This window comes from Rosa rugosa, chromosome 2 (genome assembly GCF_958449725.1).
Source record: "Rosa rugosa chromosome 2, drRosRugo1.1, whole genome shotgun sequence".
Classification (NCBI taxonomy): domain Eukaryota; kingdom Viridiplantae; phylum Streptophyta; class Magnoliopsida; order Rosales; family Rosaceae; genus Rosa; species Rosa rugosa.
In genome coordinates this window covers 57,169,240-57,197,144 of record NC_084821.1, presented here as the reverse complement: position 1 = coordinate 57,197,144, position 27,905 = coordinate 57,169,240, and the positions used below count along the sequence as shown (strand labels likewise).

Below are 27,905 nucleotides of genomic sequence, written 5' to 3'. Positions count from 1 at the left end.
AGTTGGATGAATAGTGCATGCATACTCCACAACCACTGTACTTTCTATTATATTTAGTGGGCTTGTTTAGTACTTTTTTGTACCTTGCAGTTTCAGCATGTTTCTTGGAATAGTTGGTAATTTTAACTTGCCATCATATGCAGTGATAAAGTCTCTCTGCAGACTCTGAAGGCGAGTGATTGGCATCTTGAAGGAGCATTTGATATATTCTACAGCCAGCCTCAGATTCAAGCACATACTGATTCGAGACATTTGGAGAAACTATACAATAGATATAAAGGCAAGTTATGTCCTGCCACTTGGTGTTTTCCTGAATCAATATTTTATCCTTTTGCTGCACCTTCATAAAAGATCCAGAAGACCCAGATGTAAACCAGTTTATATTCTCACAATTTTGCAGTGTCAGTCTAAATTTGTATCAAAATCCTCATACAAATTTGGATTCAGTCCTAATACTATAGTTGCGATCCTTATGGATTTCCAAATCTGTTTTGAACTTTATTTATTAAAAGAGAGATTGATGGAATTGATTTTCATGAAGTATTCTCATCAACTATGTTATTATGTGCTGCTCAAGGACCAAGAGTGACTTTGATTTGGGTATGCTTTATTTGTTAAGTTGCCAATCCTTGGCCTAAATTACCTGCTTATTGGTATGTGAAAAATATCATTGGGCTCTTCTTTTTGGGGTCAGAAATTTCATCGGACATGTGAATCCTGGAGAGCCTATTTTATATGGATATAAATATAATTTAGGGGGCATGCTGCTTAACTATATCACACCTTCAAATGTATGCTTTGTTATTTGCTATAATGTTCCACCTATATTGAATAATTTTTTTCAGATTTTTATTTTATTACTTTTTTTATGAGCTCTGCATAAGTTCCTTTTTACTAATGAAGTAATCTTTTCCAGATCCAAGTGTTGACATGATACTCGCTGATGGTATCAGTCTCCTTTGCACTGATCTCAAGGTCAGTTTATGCAGAAAGTAACTGTCTCAATTATTCAGCTGACATATTACTTGTTTCTTGTGGATTGTAATTACTTTCTTTCCTTTTCCTTTTAGCTAACATGTAATTGTTTGTTATTTGACAGGTGGATCCTCAAGATATAGTCATGGTATGTGTAAATGAAAGCAAAATCTATTTCTAAGTTTAGTATTTAGTTTGACAATACTAATATGACAAATGTTAGTGGTCTCTGAATTCATTCTTCAATTGAACTTAATTTCTTAGTTTATTTAATGGAATATCTATATTAATGAGATATGAGGTTTAATGCTCCCTGAACTGAATAAAAGCATCATTAAAACTGAAATAAGTTTTGGATCGTATCAGTACTTTGGTTATCAATTTGTATGAGTTTGCCAATTTATGCTTATAAGTTTGATGTTGTATCTACTACTATGTTATGTTGATGCAGTTAGTTGTTTCCTGGCACATGAAGGCAGCCACCATGTGTGAATTTTCCAAGAATGAGTTCATAGATGGATTAGAAGCACTAGGGTAGGTATTAAAAGTACTGTATGTTTATTATAAATGGTAATTTACCTAAATTATATCCTCCAAATTACATAAACTCAGTGGACTGAAGTTTACATTTTTTGATGGCAGGATAGATTCTCTAGAGAAGTTCCGCGAAAAGATACCCTTTATGCGATCTGAGCTAAGAGATGAACGTAGGTGAAATATGATTATATCTGTAGTACAGTAATTCAAGAAATGCTTTTGTACATCATGTTTATATTTGTTTGAAGAGCTTGATCCTTCTTTATAATACTGATTTGATTAGCACTTTGCGAGAGGTATGGTACCGTGGTGCTTCATTGCTGAAATGATCCTCTCTTTTTTTCATCTTTCAGAGAAGTTTCGGGAGATATATAATTTTGCTTTTGGCTGGGCAAAAGAAAAGGTATGGGTGTTTACGGAGGTTTAGAGTTTTTTGCATTCTTGATAATGCTTATCTCTCATACATCATTGGTAAAAGTAGAAACAGTCCTTTGATACATGTCTTGATAGGTGCTTATTTAGACTTATGAACATGTCCCCCTCAATGTGCATAAAAAGTAAACTGTTGGGATTATCCCAAGCGGTGAAGGTAGGTAGTTTTCGAACCTTTCAAGATAAAATGAAGAAAGAAAAAAGATGTGCATAAGAACTCGATTTAATCAAGACGTTTAAAAAAGATTTGTATCATCCTTTTGTTGTGCAGTACCTGGAACAATAAGATATTTGTTGATAAGGTTTTTGAAATATATTCAGGCATTGATATATAGACAATTTGTTTATTTTTCATTTCAGGGTCAGAAGTCACTGGCATTGGATACTGCAATTGGAATGTGGCAATTACTGTTTGCTGAAAAGCAGTGGCCGTATGTTGAGCATTGGTGTCAGTTCTTACAGGTAATTTTTAGCATTTGTTGAAAATAGCTACTCTGGACTTGCAGTAGTCAGTTATCCTATCTGACAGTAACCGCTAGAACAGTGTGCATGTTTGGTATGAAAAGGACATGCAAATTGCCAAGAACTTCTGATGAATGTTTATGGGTATTCTTAGATTGGAGGCTTCATTTTGTTACTTTGAGTCCTATGATTGTTACTAAATTACTGTTCCCTGTTGTTTTTCATATTAGAAAGTATGTTAGTTAGAAGTGGCATTAGATGTCCTGCAGTTGCGAGAAACACGGGATTCTTTTTTTGCACGTATAAAATATTTGTTGTATTTTTTACGTCCGTTTAATTGTTTTTCTTTCTTGATTCCACTGATTCTAGGCTCGGCATAACAAGGCAATTTCTAGGGACACATGGTCCCAACTACTAGAGTTTGCAAGGGTAAGTTATCTATCAAGCATTGAAATGTAACAAAAGAAACAAGAGCACCAATGTGTTTGTAACTTGTATGAGCATAAAAAGAGGCTTCTGTTGACTTTGATTTGATTCTAATCTGATAGGGACTACCCTTTTTCCTTTTACTACCCAAATTTGATCTTTGTTTTTGTAGGCTGTTGATTCATCACTATCAAATTATGATGCGGAAGGTGCTTGGCCCTATCTCATAGACGAATTTGTCGAGTACTTGAAGGAGAATGGCGTAATCAAAAGTAGTTAGTTGCTTGAATGCAGCCAAAGTCCATGGACTGCTGGAGTGGTGAATTATGAGTTGTGCTGCCTTGTGATTGATTCGGTTTGTCTGTAAAAATAAGACGACCAAAATAGAGATATCACCACTAATTCAAATCTACAATTTTTACACCCTCACAGTCAATTGGATTGTTGATATGGAATTTGCATTATCTAGTACAATACTTTTTTTTCAGAAATATTTAGTGCACTATCTGTTATGTCTTTGATGACTTTATTGTCTTTTGAGTGAATAATAAAAAATAAAAATAAATCAAATTTCTGTTTCAAAAAATTGGCTTTCTTAACCCTAATATTGGGTTATATTTTTTCTTCTTTTTCTCCGGTCTAGAAATAAGAGAACATATTGAACTATAACTGATAAGAGTGAACAGGCAAGGGATTAAATCTTTTTTGAAAGTAATTTTGGTCGGAATTTTTCAGAATTTGAGCTTTACCGATGTTTGAATGGTATTTAAAATATATTCAATATTGAAATTTTTATCGACACTCGAATTTTCGTCTAAATTTTTTTACATTTATAGTTCCGAAATTTCTATAGAATCAAAGTCAAGAAATATTTAGACGAAATATTTTTCAGAATTTTCTTCTTTTTCAGAATTTAGACGAAATATTTTACCATCAAAGACATATCAGATTGTGCACTAAATATTTCGTCTAAATTCTGGAAAATTCCGAAATTTTTTTTGCATTATCTAGTGCAATACTTTTTTTGTTTCAGAAATATTTAGTGCACTATCTGATATGTCTTTGATGACTTTATTGTCTTTGAGTGAATAAAAAAAAAAATCAAATTTCTCTTTAAAAAAATTGGCTTTCTTAATCCTAATATTGGGTTATATTTTTTCTTCTTTTCTCCGGTCTAGAAATAAGAGAACATATTGAACTATAACTGATAAGAGTGAACAGGCAAGGGATTAACTCTTTTTTGAAACTACTACATTTTGGTCGGAATTTTTCAGAATTTGAGCTTTACGAATGTCTGAATGATATTTAAAATATATTCAAAATTCAATATTGACCAAAATATATTGAAATTTTCATCGACACTCGAATTTTCATCTAAATTTATGTAAATTTATAGTTCCAAAATTTCTATCAAAACTAAAATTTTTAACCTTAACCATGTGATGATATATTTACTTCAAACATAACATAATCAAATAAATAAAGAGAACTGATACTCTAAATTTAAATTTAAATAATAATTACATTAGGTAATCTATTGAAGCTAATAGGTATTCCGAACAAGGTTACTTTCTGTAAAACAATCAGAATGGTAAGTATGTTTCCGGGTTGAACAAAAGTTCTCTTATGTCATTATTAAATTACCTACATTTATTTCCCAAATATGGGCATTGACCCAATATTTACACAAAAATTCCCCATTAGTCCACCAACAGATTAAAATTCTTACTTACTCTATGTTACGACAAAATGATGATGTTGGATTTTGAATTCTAGGTTCAGATAGATTATGAATTTACAAATCTATCACAAATTAGAAAACGGTCTCTCTCTCTCCACTCGGAGTCGAACACCATGAGGCAGTCCAGCAGCTGATTTGACCCAACAATGACCTCATTCTTCCGGCAGAGCATGTGTAGAAAAAGACTAGTGTCTATAAGGAGAAGTTATGAAGGAATACAGAAATTACATAAAATAATGGGCCAAAATATGAGACCTAAAAAACAAACACAAAAACAAAGGGCCCAGCCCAAAACAATCAGCACTGATAAACATTGGCATCACCACCTCCATCAGAAAAATTGTCACCAACGGAGGGTGTTGCAGTGGTTCCGCCGCTGCCTTTCCTCCATTACTCACTACCATGAAGTTGCGGAACTTCACTCCAGCACTAGGGGTGGAATTTTGAGGGATCTCCTTGCTCTTTCAAGGACAAAGGACGGGTCGTTCTAGCGTCCAGATCACCCTAGGTGAGTTCAGTCCTATAATAAGCTTAATCAAAGTTTCACACCATAAAGCTACCAAACCTATGCCCACTTTGGCTGCATCAAAAAGGCCTCTCTCTCTCGCAATTCACATGAAAAGTCGAAAGTGTTTATGAAGACATTTCTAGTGCTTTGAGGACAAGCACATACAAGATCCTAGGATGCAGTGTGCAGTAGCACTAGGAGGGTTTGTTTTAGGGGCTGTATAAGCTAAGCCTTTAAGATACTGTGTTTATATTTCTCATGGAATTGAACTAGTCCCTAAGAACAATTACTTCGTCTTCTAAAATGGGTTCAAGAAATCCACATATCTGAAATATAAACTTATTTCATAATCTAAATAAAATCCATCACATACAGTAATTTTCTGGAAAATATGTGATACAGTAGTTAGATCACACATCCTAGCCCTACATCAAGTACAAGAATCTCTTCACAAGCTGCTCTCTTTCAATGATAGGAATAATTTTCATAACTGACCAATACCATGCTGCTTGTCCTGCAAGCCGATATGGAAGATCGTTTCTTGCAACCTCCCTAGTAAAAAAGATGCAGAAGATATTTAAGAAAACATCTAATGAATTTTCAGAGAGTTTTATTGAGTTTTTGCGCTATCTTAACCATCATTAACTTCAGCACTTTCAGCTTCTTTTTCTTCAGCGTTTTCAGCATCTTTGGCTTCATCAGCACTGGCTGGCTTCTCAGGAGTCAGGATCCGCCCACTCATAGGATCTACAGGTCGTGTGTCACGTGGCCCACCCTTACGTGCCATTGCCATCATTGGTGTTGGAGGTAATAATCCTGCCCTGAAAAGAAGGCGCTGCACAGGATCTGAAGGCTGAGCTCCAACAGATAGCCAATACCTGCAGTAAGTGTGGAGAAAGTGAGTGGATCGAGTGATAGACTTACAGAATCACAAAAATTGCTAATTACTACTCCTACCAAATTAAAATTATCTGCCAAATCAATGGTTGGCTAGGCTGATGATTAAGTCATACACATCTATTCATCTCCTTGGATGCATAAACAGTGTTCGCAAATGCAATATAACAAAAGGCATTAACTGCGACAACAGGATTACTGAACAGAATAACGATCTCCTAGAAAACTTGTTTCACCTTCTTCAAATTTTAGATAAATTTCCATTAACTAAGTTCAAGTTGATGTAGCTATAGTCTATTGACAAGCAGTGAATCAAGAAACTCCACAAGCGAGTCTTAGATCTCAAACTTGCAGTGATTCCCACGAACAAAGTCCCTCGATCAAACAGCTAGTTGAGTTACTTCATTTTCAGCAAGCATATACGAGCCTAACTTATAGACTGCATCACTATGAAGGGGCCGACTTATACATATATATAACATGTGCCACACCTTACAATGTCTGTAATACTTGACAGCTTAATCATAACAATGAAGTGATTGTTTGAGTATATACAAAGGATAATATGCAAGCATATGATCAACTCACAGCAAATATTGAACATTTATATCTTATTGTATAATGAGACACATGAACAACCAGAAACCTCCACAACAAAATTCACGAAAAACGAAACAAACTAATAGAGACATCAAAGAAGATCACTTACTTCACTCTATCAAAGTTCAGACCCATTCGTTTACCCCCATCTTGGCCTGTACAAAATCACACACATTGCAAACAATCAGCATCTCACAAATCACAGTAACCCTAAACAAAACCATCAATCTTTTTCTCTCAATTCTAAAATCTAAACTCAATCATTTCCCGCAAAACCAATCATAATTCATCATTCACCAGCCCCCATTACAATTTTGATTCACAGTTCATGAAATTAGGCTCTACCAATAACAATACCAAAGATTCTACATTTCTTGATCAAACAGTAACAAAACCCTATAAGAAACCAAGAACTAATCGGAGGAAAAAAAAAAAAAAAAGTCCTAATTGAACAAACCTGGCAAGGGATTGTAATAGCCCAAAACTTCAAGGTGCTTGCCGTCTCTGGGAGATCGGCTATCGGCCGCCATGACCCGATAGAACGGCCGGTTCTTGCATCCGAACCTCGCTAATCGGAGCCTCACCACCATTTTCACACCTCTCCCTAAAACATAAAACCCACTATATCTCAGTCTCTAGGTTTAAGCTTCTCTGTGGAAATTAAAATGCCCGGATCCGATTAACTGTTTCGGGTCAAATTTTGGTAATCAGTTGGGCCCGGAGGTACTTAACTAGATTTGGGCTTGAAACCGGCGCGTGACCCGGCATAAACGTCTAAGACGGTTTTAGGATGAGTGATTATTAATCTACCTACATATTATCATTTTTATTTACTTATCAGTATTAATTAAGCCAATAAAGCTTATGGTTAAATTTTTGATAATCCCGAAAATTGCCCTCCCTTTATATTAATGAGAGTGATCTCTTTAATTGTTACTCTACGATTCGACCAATAAGGTATGCTTTTTCTGTATATATTGAAATGGTTGTCAATTAGGTGCGTCAATCTCATCCAACCAATTTTGGGGTTCTTTGTGTATTGGAAGAAAATTGAACATGGAATAATTTTGTCTTGCAAGAGTGGATCATTTAGGAGGCTATGTACACAAGAATGATCCATTATGAAGAGGATCAAGGATGCTTGGTGGATAAAGGAAAACCTGTGATTACGGAGAAACTAGGGTGGACTGCCAGTAGGGAAGAAAAAAGTAAAGTAGGAGAGCGAGGTTTAAGACGATTACTTTAGTCAGAAGTACAATGAGATTCCGATTGATGAGCAATGCTAAGTTAATAATGAATGATTTTTTTTTTTTTTTTGTGTGTGTTTTTGAATGATTTTGATTCTGAGAATGGTAGATGGAGTATATATTGGTTGATGGGTTCTTTTTTGTGTGTATATATTAGGGTATGGTTCTTCTTTGTTAGCCTATAGGAATTCTTGGCATATCTATTTCTGTTCTTTTATCTTATACGTTGTTTGGTCTGATTATTCTTCTTATTATTTGCAGAATAGTTCTAGGAAATCCACAAACGATGAAGGTTGATTGCCAGGCGATGTGTCCCTTTCAGATCATCCAACAAGGGTTTCTTAGTTTCAAGGTGTCTTTCTTCTAATTCATGTACATTTTAGATCAGTTTCATGTTCAGTTACCCATAGGCTTAAAGCTAATTGTGCGAACGTTTTTGAAGCCTTTTAACAAAACTCTCTGTAATATACAGTCTCTTTTGTGTTCGAGTTGTCACGATGTCTCCGTTGCAACTCCCTGTTTTTTGTTTATGGTTGTTTTTTATTTTTTTGTTTTCGTATATATTTTATAGGTTGTGTTAATTACCAGGTATTAACTTGAATCAAGTTTGCTTCTTTCTCTTGCCAATCTTTTGAATTGCATAATGGGAAGTTTTTATCAATACCATGAAACGAGATGGCAGTGAGGATCACAATGCATTTTCTCCTTACTTTTATTTAAAGTGATTTTAGAATGATTTATAATTTGTACTCGCCTATTATTAGATCGGTTTAATGTGTTATAGCCTTTAGGATTATGACAGCTGCGCTTCTTTCAGTTTGACATTGTTTCTACCACTAAGTTCTAGAAGGATATAACAACTACATTTCACTGCTGATTGCCTTCCTCCACTGGAATTTTTTTCATTCCAGTTTCTACCTTTTTGTTGTGAACGATTTTTGATGTCTCATTATTTCTCTGATGTTGATCTTTATGTTTATATCCTTTCATCACATGTCATGTCTTCTTTTTGCAGTTGCCATGCCAAAAATCTCCATGCTTTTGAGTGGCGATTCAAGCACATTTTCAGAGGTGACATACTTCATTTGCCTTGCACTCTTGCAGATGTCCCTAATCACCTGGGGAATGGTATTAACTGGATGGATGACTTGCATTCTCTACTTTGCTCCTCCATAGAATGAGCAACGAATTTCAATTGATTTGTTTATGCACAAACCAAATCCATTTTGACTTTTTATGTCTTATGTTAGTATTATTACTCTTACTTTTATCTTGGATTTGAACTTCTTTTTGTATAGCTGTTCTGTTGGTTACTGATTTACTGGCGAGATTCATGGGTAAATTGTGAATTGTGGTTGTGGTATTGAAATCCATATAGATGTGTACTCAAGGATTTACCTGCTCAAGGATTTATCAGTTAAGAATTTAGATGTATACTACTCAGTCCTTGAGTATATATCTATTGGGGTGTAAAAGGATTTTCACTTGGAATTTAGTCCTTAATGTGTGTTGATTTGCCACTATTCCAAAGATGAGTGCCTTCTGTTTAGTGGTTTAAAAAAAGAAAAAAATGTGTAAAAAAAAAAAAAAAGAATTTCGCACGCGCATGGAAGCTATAAGGCCAATTTGAAAGCAATACCGTAGCGGCGTAACCCTTCAATTGCTTCACCGTTATGCATTATGGACTATAAGAAAACTACTTGAAACATATTTGATAGGAACAAAAGTTGAGGAATAATAAAATATTTCTAGCTAAAATTGTATAACAACAAAAAATTCGATATTTTACATGGGCAAAGATGTCAAATTGGTACTTTGATAAAATCTTGATAGATCGAATTATAATGGACCTTATTGCATATTTGAATTGTATCTCTTCCAAAATAACATTACGCAAACGCGAGCGCGGCCCTTCCTCACACGCGTACGTGTTTCGGGAACCCGAATTTTTGGCGCGACCTACGTATATGGGATATTTTAAGAAGTGAACATCTTTCTTAGTAGCGGGGTCCGGGGAAAGAATAGGAAAGGTGATTTCACTATATTTCTGACTAAGAACATGACCTATCACAAGAATATTTTTTTAAGTAGGCCAGTAACTTTGAAAAGACAGATTTCCTATCTTTTCTTTAATGTCGGGCAGATGTAGCCAAGTGGATCAAGGCAGTGGATTGTGAATCCACCACGCGCGGGTTCAATTCCGGTCGTTCGCCCATATATTTTTGTTTTATTTTTATTTTTTTTTAAGATGAAGAAACAAATTCTATTTTCTTGCCTATTTACTATGGCGACGAAGAATCAAATTATCACTATATTTATTCCTTTTTCTACTTCTTCTTCAAAGTGCAGGGAGGGTAGCTTAAATCATCATCATCATATGGAGCACAGAAATTATATTACATTCATGAGTAACATTTCAAACATGCGTAACAAGAGAGGAATGCCAATATGCATATGCGAAATATGTTTTCCAAAAACAAAATACGCACGCGCGAGCGCAGCCCTTCCGCACGCGCATCGGCGCGTGCAGGAAGGCTAGTCTATTTACTGAACTACATTCCGTCATTATAGTTTACTCCAATACCTTAAATTGATAATATACAAATAGTTAATATATAATGACATCAAATAACGTTTCTCATCCAAAGAAAAAAGTTTTATGAAGGAATGGTTCGTATAAAAAACAAAAACACTGTTTATATATAGCTTAATCTAAAATCTCAATAAACTTATAAATAATTTTACGTGTTCTTATATGGTGCACAATTTTTCCATGTCTAATTCGCAAATTAAGTCCAAAATCACCACCCCTTGTATTATTCATTTATTCGTCCCATGATACCAAGTCTCGATCTCCAATCAGGTCAACTTCTAACTCCCCAAGCAGTAGCGGATCTAGGATTCAAAAATAGGGTGGGCTACGTATTCACGTGTCTCTTTGGGTGAAACCCAAAAAAAAAATTTTTAGTACAATTATGCACAAGTGTGGGAATGTAGGAGCGGGGAGATAAGAATCCTAGAGTTCAAGTGTTTAACGATAGAATTTAGTCTGGAATTTAGGCCTTTTTGGGAAGAAGAAGAAGACGACGAAGAATGAGAGTTTGTGATGGACGAAGAGAATGAGAGAGCCAAAAAAGAGTTTGACTTCGATAATTTGAGAGTTCGGGTGAGTTTCGTCAAATAAATATACATATAAACAAAAAATATATATCATATATATAGGTTCTTTTTTCAACCCAAAAGTCTGGGGAGGGCTTTGATAAAGTAATCTGGGCTCTCTCTGTCATGACTTTAAAGTTGGGATATTGGGCCTACGGTTTTGTAATTAGTGTTGGGTTTTTATTTTTACTTTTTATATTTTGATGGTCGGAAGGCATGCAACCTCTTCTACTTAAGGGACATCAAGTTAATATATGGATCTCATCTCTTTGAGTCTTTTTCGAGAATTGCTAGTGTTTATCTGTATGGGCCTTATACCGTTGAAAAAGATGAGGATGCTTAAGTAACAGATCTTTAATAGCTACACTGAAGTGACTTCCGATGTTGTAATTTCAGTGAATTATTAATGAATTGACATTTCTTCCGATATTGAGAAAAAAAACGTTTAGTAGCTAACTATGGTAGAGAATAATAATATGTTGGTGAAATTATGTTGGACTAGGTGATCTCTAGCGAAATTCAAGTTATAATTTCTTTAAATTCAATTACTAAGTTTAGTGGGTGACTATAGTAGATTACGTCCAGAAGTAGCAAGTGATATACGGCACTCAGTATTCTCAGTCTTTATGGACAAGGGACTTTCTCCCAAAGCACCCACAACGATCATATATAGGCCAGAAATGAACCACCTTATTATATGAGATAGTGAACCAACTCTTGCAAGATTTGAACACTGCCTTGCATTACATGAGAACCAGCTTATTTCCGGAAATGCATACACCCTACCGTAATTTCTTGGCCAATGCATTTGCTGCTAGATTCATCCAAAATTACATGGTCCGTCTAAATGGTCAAATAAATAAGAAAAGCATTTTAGCAGTTGCTAGCTAAGCTATACATGATAGATAGTCAAAAGCTAACACCGAACTCTTAATTTTTATAGCTACGAAGGAAGAAAAAAAAAAACCCAAATATTTAACCTGCTATTGTTTTACTTAATCTTCTGTGTTTCTAATTCGTATAGACCAAGGGGAAGTATAAATATGAAATTAAGTATAGTATGGTACATCGACTACTGTGGAATATTGCTCCTCCTTTCATTGCTTCATTTTGTAATGAGGATTGTTTAGGTATTTCAAAATTTTAATTTCTATAATTAGTTTCTTTTCCTTAAAAAAAAAAAAAAAGGTAGAGTAAAGCAACTATTCAAATGATAAATTCTCATGGTACAAAACTACAAATGATAACCCTGAGCAGGTAGATGTTTAACAGGAGCAATTAGTAGAGCGAATAGATGGTTCAACAATCACGTACAACATGAATGTTCGAAAAATATAGTGAACACTCTCAAAATTTGGAGTTTTTTTTATTCACCAAATATGTTAGAAGATAAAATGCCGTTGGCGCTGGAGATTGATTACAAGCAATTTAAATTCAATTAACAATCAACCCGGCCGCTCTAAATTTTTGTTTTGTTTTGTTTTTTTTTTTTTTTTTGAAAGAAGGGCTGGTGCAGCCGCCCTCAACCCTTAATTAATGAAACTACTGAATACAAAAGGGGGCATTGAACCTAAACCTCTTATTACAAGAAGCATCTAGAGAACATTCTGGAATAATATCATGAGACTCTATAATATTCTAACAAGCGCTAATTAGCCAAAAGTGCTCTACTGACTACTCCATTTGCTTTGACATAACAATGACATACCAGAAAGATAACTCGATTACAACGAAGCATAATTACCAAAATCACAGCTTTCCTACTATGTTGTCGCCGGAAAATAAATCCGACGACACTTAATTTCATTATGCCACCAGAAGGTTGCAACCATTCAACAACTGCTAGGCCAGACGAGTCACTAAGAGTGCAAACACGGACATTTAGCCCGACTATCCTTACAATATACATGCCAGGGACTTGGTGTAATAAAAGCAAGACAACACTGACCAAATAAAATAAAATAAACTAAAAACATAAATAAAAAAACCAGCCCAGTTCAGGCCCAGAAAATGGGCCCAAAATAGAGATGAAATTAATATAATTTTTTTTTTTTCAAATGATTAACTATATAGGAGTGAAGTGATGAGTCTTCTTTCTAGCGGGAGCATGCTGAATCGACCCAGATGGCAAGACATATATTCATACCCGTTACAGATGTCCATGGTTAAAGCAAATGAAGTCAATGCTATACATGCACAGATCCACCTGTGACCGACTAATGTCTAGAATGTCTCTTCCTTAGAATTTGCATGCTATAAAAAGAAGGGTCACGAATGTGTAATAAACCATATATCAATTCAAGATGGAGAGGAAGTACTTTGGGCTTGTTTTGTTCTTCATCATCCTCCTAACTTCTCGTAAGTCTCTTTTCCTCTCTCAGTTCCTCAGTTAAAATTGGTATTTAGAAATAATTGTTTATGATATATGATTGCAGAAGAGATGGTGATTCAGAGTGAAGCAAGAGTTTGCGAAGTGGCAAGCAAGACATTCAGCGGGCTGTGCTTCCGTGACACCCACTGCATCGTGAGATGCCACAGTGAGGGTTACGGTTACGGCAAATGCTCTCATATCCTGCGTCGGTGCAGATGCTTGAAGGCTTGCTAGAACCCTAGTCTAAATAATGTATTCTATATGCAGCTGTATACTAGCTAGCCATCTGTCTTCTTCATTATCGATGAAAGAAGCTCAATGTGTGTGAGCTACTAGTACTGTTTGATATTAATAAAGTTGTAGGCTACTCTATATATAATGGCTTGAATCTCTTTTCATTTCCCTGCACAATATCCGAATGTCGTCGCTGACTGTTATATTTTGCGCCATTATCTTTACAATTTAATACGGGAACATCTACAGTATAATATAATACGGGAACATCTACAGTATATATAATGAGTAAATTTAGTACGATACTGATCCATCAACTCTTTTGCTTCTACTAGTATTTTTCTTGTTTTAATTTGTTAGATTTTTGGGGGAGTGAACGAGTGTTGCTTTGTGTTCTACCATTTTCTGCTCGGTCTCTACTAGCTTTATCACTGGGACACGCATTTTTCCTTGTATTCCTCTTCATTTCATTAAAAGAAATTGAAATTCTTTTATTCAAAGAAAACAATCATCAGGTATTTTTAATTAATTCGATAAGTACGTGTACGTACTCATAGGATAGAGAAATACAGCGACATGATCGAGCAGAAAACTTGAAGAAAGTGGAATATGGAAAAAAATTGTTCAACAAGACATTGAAAGATTTCACTAAAACTTTTCAGTTCAACCTTATTCCAGTTTTGTTGGGAAAGCAACCCTGTTTTTCATGTCTAAATATAACAATTTATGAGACAAGCTATGGTACTGTGATGTTTATCATACACTCATTTTACATCTATTTAAACAAAAATTACAGTTATTTGAATCAAAATTATAACATTGAGAACAAAGTCACCATATTCATTTATACTATTTACATATATATAATTAAACAAAAATTACAACATTGACAACAAATTTGTTCAAAAACTTGTAACTCGTAAATGGTGTAATTATCATTATTAGAACTAAGATTACACAAAATATGACTCAACATTACCACTTTGACAACAAATTTGTTGTCACACTTATAAACGTATGTATGAGATACATGTATGTATTATAGAATTTTCCATAATTTACTATTGTGGTGGAGAATTCACCCATCCATGTTGCTTAATTAACATTTAGTGACATTGTGGTCGGCTTGATGATGAAGTCATTAGTATATAATAAGTAATTTGTTTTTTTTTTTTCCCATATCCGGTGAATTAGTAGATGATGGAGCTTGCAAAATGTCAAAAAAGAAAGGAAAAAAAAAAAGAGTCATTTCATAATTTATTATCTGAGATTGAGCATATCTACTCTCGATCTCTAATTAATTAATTAAAGTCATTAAAACCACATTTCCTGATCACTTTTCCTCACCAAAGTAACTTTGGAATTCACTATATATAAAAGCAAGGTCTAGCTACGATATAATCTTATAAACGGAGTGCTAATCAAGGAGAGTTTTGTAACAAGGCAAAGGGATGGAGAAGAAGTTCTTTGGGCTCGCTTTGTTCTTCATCATCCTCCTGACTTCTCGTAAGTCTCTTTCTCAATATTTACATTCCAAGAGCTTAGGTAGTTCATCGTTAACAAATTAGTTAGTTTAATTCATGTGTGATTAATTATTTGTACAGAAGAAATGGTGATGCAAAGTGAAGCAATGATTTGCAAAGTCCCTAGCAAAACTTTCAAAGGGCTGTGCTTCAGTCACAAGAACTGTATTGTGAGATGTCACAGTGAGGGTTACGGTTGGGGCAAATGCTCTCATATCCGACGACTGTGCATGTGCTACAAGCCTTGCTAATCTAATCGAAGCTAGCATGCAACTGTTTGTGCCAACTTATGTAACAGCTATTTAGCATGTTCAATAAATAAATAAGTGTTGACACCCAAAAATCCAGCTAACAAGTCCAATTCATGCTTTAAGCCCAATTCATATTTCGAGGCAAATTACACCCGCAAACATCACGCCACGCACGTGGACCCAAGCCACATTCACGCACTTGGGGCTTACAAGAATGGGTGTGGTATGGAAGGTAACGGAATTGCATGAGGCCCGTTATTAGTTTTAGGCTCGTTGATAATTTTGGACTTGGGACCAAAATTCATGCCCAACGGCCTAACTCTTAATACGGGTAAGTGAAGAAGAGAGAGAGCCCAAAAACCCAAGCCCAAATCCTTTAGAAACAAACAAAATAGTAAATGCTAAACATAGGATTCTTGATCCTAGCCGCATAACATAATCCCATAATCCCAACAGCACAGTAGAAATCTTGGGATTGCAATCCTAGCAGCAAATCCTGCCTAAATTATGGCAGAAAATCTGCCCAAAATCTCATAGCCCTAGACACAACTTGACAAACCAAAACACATTGCAAAATCCAGTACATGCATTTAACCCAAGCCATCTCTTTACCCAGCAGTAAAGACCTTCCACCGAGATTCCTTTGGCTGCTGGAATTGCATATAAATAGCTATGTTACTAACCAAGCAGAGGCAGGACGGAGTGTGCTAGCAAGCTCCCTAGCACTCTTCTTCTCTCATGCTTCCTCTCTCCCACATCCATCCATAGTTTTCCATCCTTTCAAACTCACCTTCTATCCAAACCCCCTTATCTCACAAACCTCAACCAGTATACAACACTGCTGGAACCTCTTCTTCTCAAACTCATGCTTTTCTAGCTCCCACGCCACACGCATCTTGCCAAGCCTCTTTTGAAATGATCAATTCACTGCCATGCATATATATAGGAACTGCCGGGAAGAACACAACAGCAACCTTCCTAGGATTTTTAATCCTTCGAAGTTTGCTGGGCCTAGTCTTCGCTAACTCAGACAAAGAGGCAAAGTTTTGGGTCCTTACCCATGAATATCCACTGCCGTACAACTCCGATCAAAGTGCCCCCTACAATAAGTTACCTTTCTAGTACAAACCAATGATTTCTAAAAATTTTCATATTTTGGCACTTTTTTTTTTATCTAAAATAATGATAAATTGAAATATCTGAGATATAAGTGAGAGAGAATTATAAAGGGTTAAATACTGCTTACTCCCTATACTTATAGGGTTTCATCGTTTCAGTCCCTGACCTTTGAATTTCACCTAAAAAGTCCCTGAACTCCCAATTTCCTCCCAATTGGTCCCTACCGTCAAGCATCCGTCAAAAACTCCGTTATCTTCCCCTAAAAAGTCTATTGTCCCTCATTTACTTTAAAAATATATATATTTCTCTTCCTCTTTTTTTTTTTTTTTTTACCTCTTTTTCTTCCGGCTCTTTCACCTCCTTCTGTTCATCTCCTCATCACGATGGTTCCAATCCACAGAGAAAAATAAATTAAAAAAAAAAGAAGAAAAGTAAGTGAGGGCATAATAGACATTTTCGGCAACTTTAACAGAAAATTTTGAAGGCAGGGACCAATTGGGAGGAAATTGAGAGTTCATGGACTTTTTAGGTGAAATTCGAAGGTCAGGGACTGAAACGATGAAGCCCTATAAGTATAGGGAGTAAACAGTATTTAATCCAATTATAAATGTGGATGAGATTAACCATCATTGTGATTGTTGAGTCTTCAGAGGTTGGATTACCGATCTCAACATGAAGCAGATATATAGTTATATTTTTGTGCATGCCTTTTTATAAACACATAAGATTGAGGCTAGGTCGTGAATCCGAATAGTGAATTTTTATAGCTAGCTAATGAATAAGCAAATATGCACCATTACTACTATGTAAATGATAAAGTAATCTGGGGTTCACATCCAAAACCAATTGGCAATGGATGGAGTGGCCCAAACCCTTATAAACACATAGGCAAGGTTCCATTTTTCCCATGTGGGATGTATATATTCTCAACACGCCCCCGCACGTGTGGCGAATTTTCAAGCCATACACGTGGACACTTTTGGGTGACGTGGAGCTCGTGTGACCGTGAGGCATGCACACGTGGGATAACCCGCTCTGATACCATGATAAAGTAATATGGGGTTCACATCCAAAACCAATTGACAATGGATGGAGTGGCCCAAACCCTTATAAACACATAGGCAAGGTCCCATTTTTCCCATGTGGGATGTATATATTCTCAACAGTAAAGAGTATTTATTGTTGTGATGATTAATTTTATTCAACTATATAGTTGAATATATTTCACACTCGATCAATTTTGCATTGGTTATTAGAATTTACTAATTAGAAGTCAGGTTAAAAAATTAGATTTTAAGAATAAAATCAATGACTAAGATCATATCTTATACCATGGAATGAAGTATAAAGGTAGGGAAAATAATAATAAAAGCTATAAACTAATTATAGTTCATGCCACCCCGTGACAACTAGACCCCATAATTTTCTTTTAAAAAACTTAAAAAAAAAAAAAAAAAAAACTTTCCAAGATCATTTTTTTTTTAAGGAAGGACGACAAACTATATTAATTGAAACTGAAGAGTACATGGAGCGATGCATAAAACATCGAAAGAGAACAATAAAACATAAAGAGATGCACAAACGCATCTACAATAAAGACAAAAACAATAAATCATAACTAGATGCACAAACGCATCGAGAAGGAAAGGTAACCAGGTAACCATATGACTTGATGCTGACCGGCATTGCTGCACTACATATGTCACTCGAGCAGTGTAAATGTAATAGTAACCGTAACTGTAACCAGTGATACGAACACCTAAGGGAGGTGATTCGCTCACTCGGAGTTCGAAAGTAACCGAGGGTGTCAAAAACTCGAAAATTAGCAAACGAACTCCCAAGAACCAGAACCAATACCAAATCAAAATGAGCAGTTGTCTCGGATTCAAGATCCGGAATTGAGGACGCCTGGGTCCCAAATACGGATCCAAATCCGACCCGCTTCCAAAATCAAGTCTGCCAAAACAGACATGATCAAGATCCAAGCCCAATTGAAAAAGCCCATTAACCAAGATCTAGCCCATATGAAAACACTCTGGGCACCCATCCTGAGACACACCACCGCGCCGCCGAGTCGCACTGCCACCCCGCCGAGACAGACCGCCACACCGCCAAGGCAGATTGCCGCGCCGTCGGAATAACATGGGGGAGACTAGACCGGAGATGATCTGAACGTTTAGACTCCAACCAACGTCGGAATAACGCGACGTCAACCCCCCTTAAATTCGGCCTCTGCTCCGATCGAGAATCCCAGCGGTAAATCCTCTAACCACCAATCACTAATCCCCGCCGGAGAGGATTCGGATGCATTACAACCATCCACCGCCGTAGCCCTGTAGCAGCACCCAGAAGCCATCTCCTCCCAAAACTGATACCCGGGATCCCAAGTATGGTTTGGATCCACCAGATCATGGCGCCGTCCTTCACCACCATCCTTGAAACAGAGTGTAGCACGAGCAAAGCCCGAAGGGGTTGAATCCCATCGGCAAAAAGACGAGACTAGGGTGCAGCAACCCGAAGGTTAAAGAGGGGAGATTCTCGAGTCCAAAAGACTCGACAGCCAAGGACCACGGCCATCGCCGCAATCCAAGAAAATCGAGCGGCAATACCCTAGGGTTAGCCGCCGCAAAGAGGAGAGAGCGAGAGCTCTCATTTTTTAAAAAACTTTGGTTTCTAATACATCAAGTTTTTCAACTTGAAAAACAATAAAGACAAAAAAGTTAACTTTCCAAGACCATGATTTCTATGGTTCTACCCAAAATTATTGACTATGAAACACGATTTTTAGCCAAAATCACATGTTCTTATTTTCTCACCAAAAGTTTTTTCACCCTCAAATAACAATTTTTAAACACTTCTTGAATGGACGGAAAACAAAAATCACGAAGTGTGTGTGTGTGTGTGTGTGCGTGTGTGTATATTTTTACAATTTTCCAAAGTCAAAAAACAATAAAATTTATTAGAAAAATTTGTTCAATGTTTCGGTACATGACACCTCCCAATGTACCAAACCATGCAAAACCCCAATTCTATTCAAATTGTCATGTTTCTTAATCTCACAATTGGTAAGATCATATCTTTAAAATGTGTTCCAATTGATGGACTTCCGAAATCGCTCATGGATTTTTTTGTGATTTTTCAAAGTCAAAAAGCAAGAAAATTAATATAAAGAAATGATTGATTTGATATTTCAATGTTCCGCAAGTTCAACAATATTCTCAAAGTCATGCTCTACGAATATTAAGCTTATGGTACATATGAACTTCATATGACACATAGAATTCAGAAGATGACCCCGTAGCACGTCCAAACATGCCGAATCATGTCAATCCCCATTTATTCAAATTCTTACATATTATGAACTCAATGTTGGTTAAGTTCGATTTTCAAATTGCTATTCAATTGACAGAACTTGAAATATCGAGCCTTTTTTTTTCACGATTTTCTTAATTTTTCCGAGTTTGGACAAAAAAAATACTTCTAGTGTCGAAAAAATTCTGAACTTTTTTTTTCATGATAGATATTTTTTTTCTCATGACTCCTCAGATGCATCTATCAAGTAAGAATTGACAGATATGCAACAGACGTGAGAACCATAATCGTCAATAACATTTTTATTTTGGTAGAACAATCATTAATTACAATTTATATTCTAAATATTTTTTTTTTCAGAATGTAGAGTATTTGTCCCATATTGAAAAAGTGACACCTTGTAAATGTGTACGTTTAGCAGGGTTCGGTCCTCTCCAATGATTTCTAATTGGTTTTGGTCATGAAGCTTTATCTTATTTTATATTGGTAGTACGTAGACTGGATACATACATGCTCCACGTCATCTACTTTGAGTTGTCCAGATATATAGCTTAAATAATCATGTATGCGGGGGTGTACGAGAATGTGAACTATTATCCCCCATTAAAAAGTGACACTTTTGAATTTTGATCCCCAAAAGTATCAGAAGTACATGGGATACCCGATAAATGACTTTTATGTAAAGTAGAATTGTAATGGCTTTGAAAAAAAATTGAAAATCAAAAAGAAAAAAATTTGATTACAAAATCTGTAAGTTACTGCATTGATGGAAAGTGTAGTTATTTGTTACTTAAAAATGGTAGAACTTAATTGCAATGCAGCAAGAAAGTGGCTAAAAGTTAAAGCGATGCAGTAAGAAAGTGCGGAATATTATTGCAATGCAATATTATCTGATCATCTGAGATTGAGCTAGCATATATTGATATCTACACAGATTTCCATAATTAATAAAAGTCACCAGAAGCAGATTTTTACATTAATAGTCAATCCTTCCAAACCTTGAAATCCAAACTATAAAAGCAGGGTCTAGGATGTCAAGTATGCATATGTTATTGGTATAAGATAATACAACTGAGTTTTGATCAAACAGTACGTACTTGTAGAAGGCAAAAACTGAAGGCATGGACAGGAAATTCTTAGGGCTTGTTCTGTTCTTCATCGTCCTCCTGACTTCTCGTAAGTCTGTTTCTCAATATATCATTATATTTCTTAATCATTTAGTTAACTACTAAATGGACGTTTGTAAACATTTGTATAGAAGAGATGGTGATTCGCAGCGAAGCGAGGATATGTCAAGTCCCGAGCAAAACATTCAAGGGGCTTTGCGTCAAGGACAGGAACTGTGTCGTGAGATGTCACAGTGAGGGTTACGGTTACGGCAAATGCTCCCATGTCCGACGACAGTGTATGTGCTTGAAGCCTTGCGACTAAACTAATTGAAACCTACATGCAGCTAAATACAGTGCAACTTATGTATTATCTACACATGCAAAATGTTAGTAATTTTGATATGCAAGTGTATGAATAATCTTGAATAAATTAATACATTAAGTTGCCTTCCGGCTTCCCCTTATCGGTATTTTTTATGGAAGTTTTCGACGGCATATGCGCGTCTCTTTTTTTTTTCTTTTTTTTTTGAATAAAGGGTTGGTGCGGCTGCTCTCAAGTCTTGATTAATGAAACTGTCGACATTAAGCCTAAACTCCTTATTACAATAAGCATATAGAGAACGTCTTGAAATGATATTAGAAGTCTCTACCAAATATATGTATTCAACCAGGCACTAACTAGCAAAAAGTGCTCTAATGGCTACTCCATTTGCTTTGACATAGTGGTGACACAATGGAAAGTTAACTTGATTACAACGAAGCATAATTACCAAAAGCACAGCTTTCATACTATGTTGCCACGCGCCGAATGATAAATCTGACGACATTTAGCCTCACCTTGTCACTAGGCGGTAGCGACCATTTGACAAAACAAAGAACTAGCCGACTACCTAGACCAGACAAGACACTTTGAGTGCACACACAGGCATGTAGCCTGACTAGCCCTACAAAACCTGTGTAGGGATTTATTGCTCGTCTAAGGCGCAACTTAACTAAAATATAACAATAAACAAAAACAACTAGAATAAAGCAATAACAAAGTAAACCATAGCCAAACTGGGCCCAATCAGCAATGGGGTCGAACAGCTCGCTAGCCAAGCCCACAAACCCAACACGAAACCCATCACCGCAACATCTCTGATCCAGTCACACCACCTCCAGACCACCACCACTTCTGACGGACAACCTCTATCGCCCCACCACCGTTGCCTCATACGCCATGACCTCCGCCAATCAACCCATCCTCCATCCAAATCGCCCCTAAATTGCGTGCTCAACTCCCCAACGAACAAAGGAAACTAGGAGCCCGACTCTTCCGTCGCTGCACCACCACCGTGCACCTACAATCGCATCTAGATCCGAACACCCTTCATCACCATTCGAACCAGAGTGGCGCCCGCGACCAAAAATGGATCAAAATAACTCATCCACCACACAGACCACCACCACTCACTGCTAGTCGCTACTATTGTCCATGTCGCTAGATTTCTAACAAGGGTTACACTAGCACTTTGAAGAGAAAAGGAAAGACATGAGGCAGCCTGTCCGACGACAACACCGCAAAGACATATAGCTGGACAACACAAAAAATCGTTAAAGAAACTCCTAGGCGCGTGAGGCGAGTTCTAGAGTTTTTTACGCGTGTCTCCTTTTATTTTAACTTTTTATGGGAGCCTTTGCGAGGAACATAGATTTGCAAATGTATTTCCATTTTCTATCCACACAAAAAATGGTGCATCCTTTTTTAACTTTTGTTTATTTATAAATGTTTCATAAAACAAACTTATTTTTTTATGGGAAGACTTTTCTGACAAATTGTTCATCGATAAATTGTTCGTTGGAAAAAGTGTGTCCTATTTTATTTATCAAAACTTTAAAAGCTCATTGATTTGGGGCCTAATATAGGCTTAGGCCGTAGTCTGCCTTGTTATCGACGCTGCAATTGTTCTTTGAATCACATGTCATCATGGAAAGAAGGTGCTCCAAATTGAAGGGGATGCCCAATACACGTTTTGAGCCTGAGAGGTAGCTCAAGATGACCTTAGTCCGAATGGAGTTTTGGTGGAAGAAGCCAAGGTATTACTGAGTTTTTTCATTTTGTTAGTTGGGTTATGTCCCTAAAGTTTGTAATAAAGCAGCACATTGTTTGATTAAGTCAGCAATTTCTCTACCTTTTCCGACTTATTGGTGGTGTTTGGCTCCAAAACTAGTCTGGGTGCAAACTGTCTCTTTTGAGTGCGCGAGCGTGCCAACACCGTGCAGTGTAGTCGTCGGAGCGTCCCTTGACCTGACTTCTTCTCAAACACTGTGGACGAGGAGAGCACCAACCTCGTCACCAGGTTCTTTTCTATGCCTTTCGGAAAAGGACTTCTGCCTTACGGATAAGGACTTGTGGTGTGATCTCTTGCGTCACTGAGTCGATACTTAACGTTGTAGGTTAAGTAGAGCAATCACCGAGAAGTAGGAGAAAGCACGGGTTTGCTAAAGCGTGACTTTAGCTTCGCTGGGTTGCGAGGGCATTACCCTTGCTTCGCTGGTTTTCAACTAGGTTGAAGGTTGCTATGGGGAGGCTTTGGTAATCTGTGCGATTAGTTGATTGAAGAGTTGTGGTTGTTTGTCCCTAAAACCCAATATTTATAGCCTAGGGTTTTGACTGTTCCTTGCCATAGAAGGATTATTGATTGAAGATTCCTAATTGGTCTTTGCTACTCAAATCCTATAAGGGCTCATTTTCCTTATGGACTCTGGAATGGGCGAAGCTATAACCCAAACCCAAGTAGATTTATTTTTGGGCCGCAGGTATCGGCCCGCTATGTTGAATCCTCCTAAAGGATATTGCCAAAAATACTTTTGGGCTCAAACAGGTGGAGAATGATACCGGATTAGCTCAATCACATCATTGTAGATAACTAAAGTTACTGAGTTTTTGTGAGTTGTAAAATGAAGTGTGGTACTCTTCCTTACTAGTTTGTGGTGGGGTTTAATGAGGTCATTATATACACCTTGATGTAAGAAGTTTCTCAATTTATAAATGAATTCCCGTTGATAAAAAAAAATTATTGATCATTTGTTAGAACTTGGAACCATTTCTAATAATTAAATTCATTTAATTTAATGAGATTTTTTTTTAATTGAAGGATTCATATGATTAAATGAGATTGAGCAATCTATAAAGGATTAAAAAAAAAAATTAAATGGTTGATAACCGATGCCGCATATCTGAAAGAGTTCTCTAATTAATAAACTAATTATCTGAGAATTTAATAATTTGCTTCATAAATCAAGCAAGGAGGCCTCCGATTTTCTTGGAGCGACCTCGGTAAACGAAATCTAGGGTTTCGTGTTGCTGGCGGCAGTGAAGCTTCGCTCCCCGGACCAGGCATGGCTGCGGAGCTCTCCATGCCTGCGGAGCTCTCTCAGGGTGGTGTGCGACGACAGTGCGGCGATGGCGCGGGTCGGAAGGCAGATCTGTTGAGACGGCTTCTGGGCTCGTTCCAAGTTTTGGTTCAACGGCAACAAATTGAATTTGGGTTGTTCCAACCTGGCGTCCTCTAGGTTGGTGCAGATCTACATCTGAGAAGTCTACCGTGGTGGTGTTATGGTGTAGTCGAGGGGCTTCAAGAGCGGGTGCAGGTTCTCAGTCGGCGGCGGAGGTAACCGGGCTCCGTTGATCGTTTTTTTTGCTTGCGGTGTTTGTTTCGGGTCGGGTCCAGTTGCACCTTACCTAGATCGGAGATGGTGGAGGACCAGGGTCGGCCGCCGGACTGGTGACCGGAGGCTGTCTTCTCTGCGGTTCGTTGCAGGCGGGTCTGGTGAAGGGAGGTGGAGGAGATGGGCTTTGGCTATTTGGGCCTCCGCCTGCCTAGGTCGCTGTTTATGGCCTGGCTGGGCTAGCCCATCTCTTTTATTTGCCTTTGATGGATCATGTCTGTTTGTGGGCCTTTGGGGAGCAGCATAATGTTTTTTTTGTTTTTCGCTTTGAATAATTGAGCTCAGCTCGGCTTCTTCCCTTTTTGGCCCTTGATCGTTGCTGTGTGCCGACTTATAAGTGGCGATGTACTCCATGAAGGTCTTAGGCGTCAATGCTTGTCATGTCGGTTGCTCTGATTTAGGGTTAGATAGGTGTAGGGGTTTTTTTAATTTCTGCTTTTTTCTTTGGTAGCTTTGCTCTTGCAGGCTGCTTTGTTCATTGAGATGTAATATGAAGGATTTTCGAATTCCTCTAGCTTGACCGAGAGAGGTCGTTATTTTTAATGAAACCTGATTCCATTTCCCTCAAAAATAAACTAATTATCTGTGATATTAAGCAAATCTATCAAGGATATCAAAAGGCATTAATTAAAAGGCTGATGATGGATGCAACATATCTGAACGAATTCTCTAATAGGCTAATTATGTATCTGAGATTAATTGAGCATCTAACTAACCAGATTCCCATAATTATATAAAATCAACCTAAGCAGATTTCTGAGAAATTTTTTTTATTACAGGCCTCAAAATCCAGACTATAAAAGCAGGGTCTAGGATGTCAAGTATGTAAGTAAATTGGGCTATTACCATTCAATACATGATTTCCCATGGTCATAAGGAAAACATATGATGAAGTGGATTGTGAGAATAATGCTCCTGACTTCTCGATGGCTCAAGGAAACAAAGAGAAAGATTGCAGAATCGGAAAATGGAGAGAAGATCAAGGAGAATCGCCTCACTGATCTTGAGTTAAATATGGTATTCATTTCATATCATTTTGCATGATTTTAAATTGATATGCATATCGGTTAAATCGATTCAAATATTCTCATCTGCATTAAAGAGTTTTCAACATGCATATCAATTTGAGATATTGACTGACTTTGGTTAGGAAAGATTCGATTGCATATTCAAAACAGTTTTAAAAACCTTTCCATGTTTAATTTTTGGTGACAAGAAAAGATTTGATTGAGGGGGAGTTGTACTCCTCTATAAAAGGTTTGAAACTGCATCTTAGCATGCAGAGTTTTTTAGACAAAGAAGTTGCAGTGTGTGTTGCATAGTCCTCACAAAACATTTTCATGAAAAACTCTCCATGATTGATTATTGTGTGTGTATTCTTTGTTGTATTGCATGAGATCAATGAGAAAAGAAATCGAGAAAGGGCAGATTGCTTTGCTACCATAGATCAGGTTATTCTTGTGTAGAATAGGCAGTACAAGGTGTAAACAAGTTAGCTGATTTGCTTGTAATGTGGTTGTGTTAAATACCACAACTTGTCTCTTGTAAAAAACCTGATTTCATAGTGTATTGCTTTCTGTGTGTGGGCTACATAAACAGCCTGGCAGTGATGTTTCCTCAGTGGTGAGGTTTACACTGCGTTAGCAAGTCTTGGTGTTATGAGTTGTAGTTTTGGTTAAATTTGTTCAAGCAACATATTGTTACCAAAACCTGTTCCATCTAGTATTTACAAGTATGCATATGTACGCGACTGGTATAAGATAATACAACTGAGTAGTGATCAAAGAGTACTAGTAGAAGGTAAAATTGAAGGCATGGATAGGAAGTTCTTAGGGCTTTTACTGTTCTTCATCATCCTCCTGACTTCTCGTAAGTCTCTCTTTCTCAATATATCAATATAGTCTTTCTTAATCATTTAGTTTATAATAAATCGACATTTGTAAATTTGTACAGAAGAGATGGTGATTCGTAGCGAAGCGAAGATATGCGAAGTCCCGAGCAAAACATTCAAGGGGTTGTGCATCAAGGACAAGAACTGTGTCGTGAGATGTCACAGTGAGGGTTACGGTAACAGCAAACGCTCCCATGTCCGACGACAGTGCATGTGCTTGAAGATTTGTGACTAAACTAATTGAAAACTAGCATGTCGCTAATTACAGTGCAACTTATGTATTGGCTACATCATGTTAATAATCATGATATGTATGTTTTTTTTTTTAAAGGGAATGTGGATTTCATTGACGCGTGCCAAGATGGTCATTACATATCCTTCTGCTGCCTTCAACTAGACAGATCAAGAAGTTGTAGCAAAACTACTGTGATACATAGAAATAGACCACCTATATTCGAACTAACCGCTCACTTAAAGTGAGCCTATAAACTGTGGATAAATGGAGACATAGAATATACGCCCCTACCACATAGGGTTGTTAGGTTCCTAAAACAAGGGAACTTAGTGTAATTAGACAAAAAAGCTAAAAACATAGGTTTGGGCCAAGAGCCTAAACCCTAGCCCAAATTAAAAGCTATTGGACTAGGGTAGAAACCCCAGCCCAGAAACTCAAAGCCCACCAAAGCAAAGTCCACCCAAGGCCCATTCAGCCAGATCCGGTCCAATCCACCCACTTCCACATCCCCGTCGTACAAACCAGCCCAACCTCTCTCCGTCCGCCGCACGCCGCCACGACCTGCGCCTGCCTCAATCTGCTCGACCACAACCTGCGCCGCCACTAGCGCCCACCGCCTACGACCCAAACTGCACAGACCATGCCGCCTCAAACCCACGCCACCACAGAGAAAAAAACCAAACCCCGATCCAGGAACTCATCTCCCACCACCACCACGGTCAGACCGATGACGCCGTCATCAGGGTTTGATCGCCGGACCTGATAGCACAACAACCGCTGCTCACCATCCCAGCCAGAACCACAAATTAAGCAGCCTCGAGCAAAACTCCATCTGATGGAACAAGAGCAATAGCCATGACTACCCGTCCGGCAGCAGACCCCACGACGACGGCGAGGCCAGAGGCCAGCCCAATCGTCCGAGCGCCGCCGGACGAGACTGATTGCTCAGATCAGGACGCCGCCGTGCTATAGGGTTCTCTCGTGGAGAGAGAGCTTTCTGCCAATTGTTTTTTGTATATTTGTTTGGTATGTCATTGTCCGGTACAACCTATCCAAGCTAAAGCAAACTAACTAAAAATATTTAGAAGCTTACATTTAAGCAAGCCTATCCAAGAGTAACAAAGCTTCGCCTCCTATGAAAAGAAATCATTCAACTAACCCTCAC

At 37.3% G+C, this 27,905-nt stretch overlaps 2 protein-coding genes and 1 long non-coding RNA gene across 4 annotated transcripts; 2 read left to right on the top strand and 1 right to left on the bottom strand.

Annotated features, from left to right (window-relative positions):
* The first annotated feature begins 122 nt into the window (after positions 1–122).
* LOC133728699 (uncharacterized) lies at positions 123–3,323 on the top strand. Its single transcript, XM_062156126.1, has 9 exons — positions 123–280; positions 917–975; positions 1,100–1,123; positions 1,427–1,509; positions 1,618–1,682; positions 1,866–1,915; positions 2,305–2,406; positions 2,776–2,835; positions 3,005–3,323. Exons 2-9 carry the CDS (start codon positions 931–933, stop codon positions 3,110–3,112), a joined length of 537 nt encoding a protein of 178 aa, XP_062012110.1. The 5' UTR covers positions 123–280; positions 917–930; the 3' UTR covers positions 3,113–3,323.
* Positions 3,324–5,404: 2,081 nt separating this feature from the next.
* LOC133728700 (small ribosomal subunit protein bS16m/bS16c-like) lies at positions 5,405–7,220 on the bottom strand. The gene is made up of 4 exons (XM_062156127.1): positions 7,036–7,220; positions 6,688–6,733; positions 5,718–5,959; positions 5,405–5,633 (listed from the first exon to the last, which is right to left on the bottom strand). Exons 1-4 carry the CDS (start codon positions 7,166–7,168, stop codon positions 5,566–5,568), a joined length of 489 nt encoding a protein of 162 aa, XP_062012111.1. The 5' UTR covers positions 7,169–7,220; the 3' UTR covers positions 5,405–5,565.
* A 269-nt stretch (positions 7,221–7,489) lies between these two features.
* Positions 7,490–9,174, top strand: LOC133730125 (uncharacterized). 2 transcript variants are annotated; one of them, XR_009856612.1, is made up of 3 exons: positions 7,490–7,535; positions 8,087–8,177; positions 8,841–9,174. It is a non-coding gene; the product is annotated as an uncharacterized LOC133730125 (long non-coding RNA). The 2 variants fall into 2 exon arrangements; XR_009856611.1 differs by lacking the exon at positions 7,490–7,535 and adding an exon at positions 7,774–7,864.
* Positions 9,175–27,905: the final 18,731 nt, after the last annotated feature.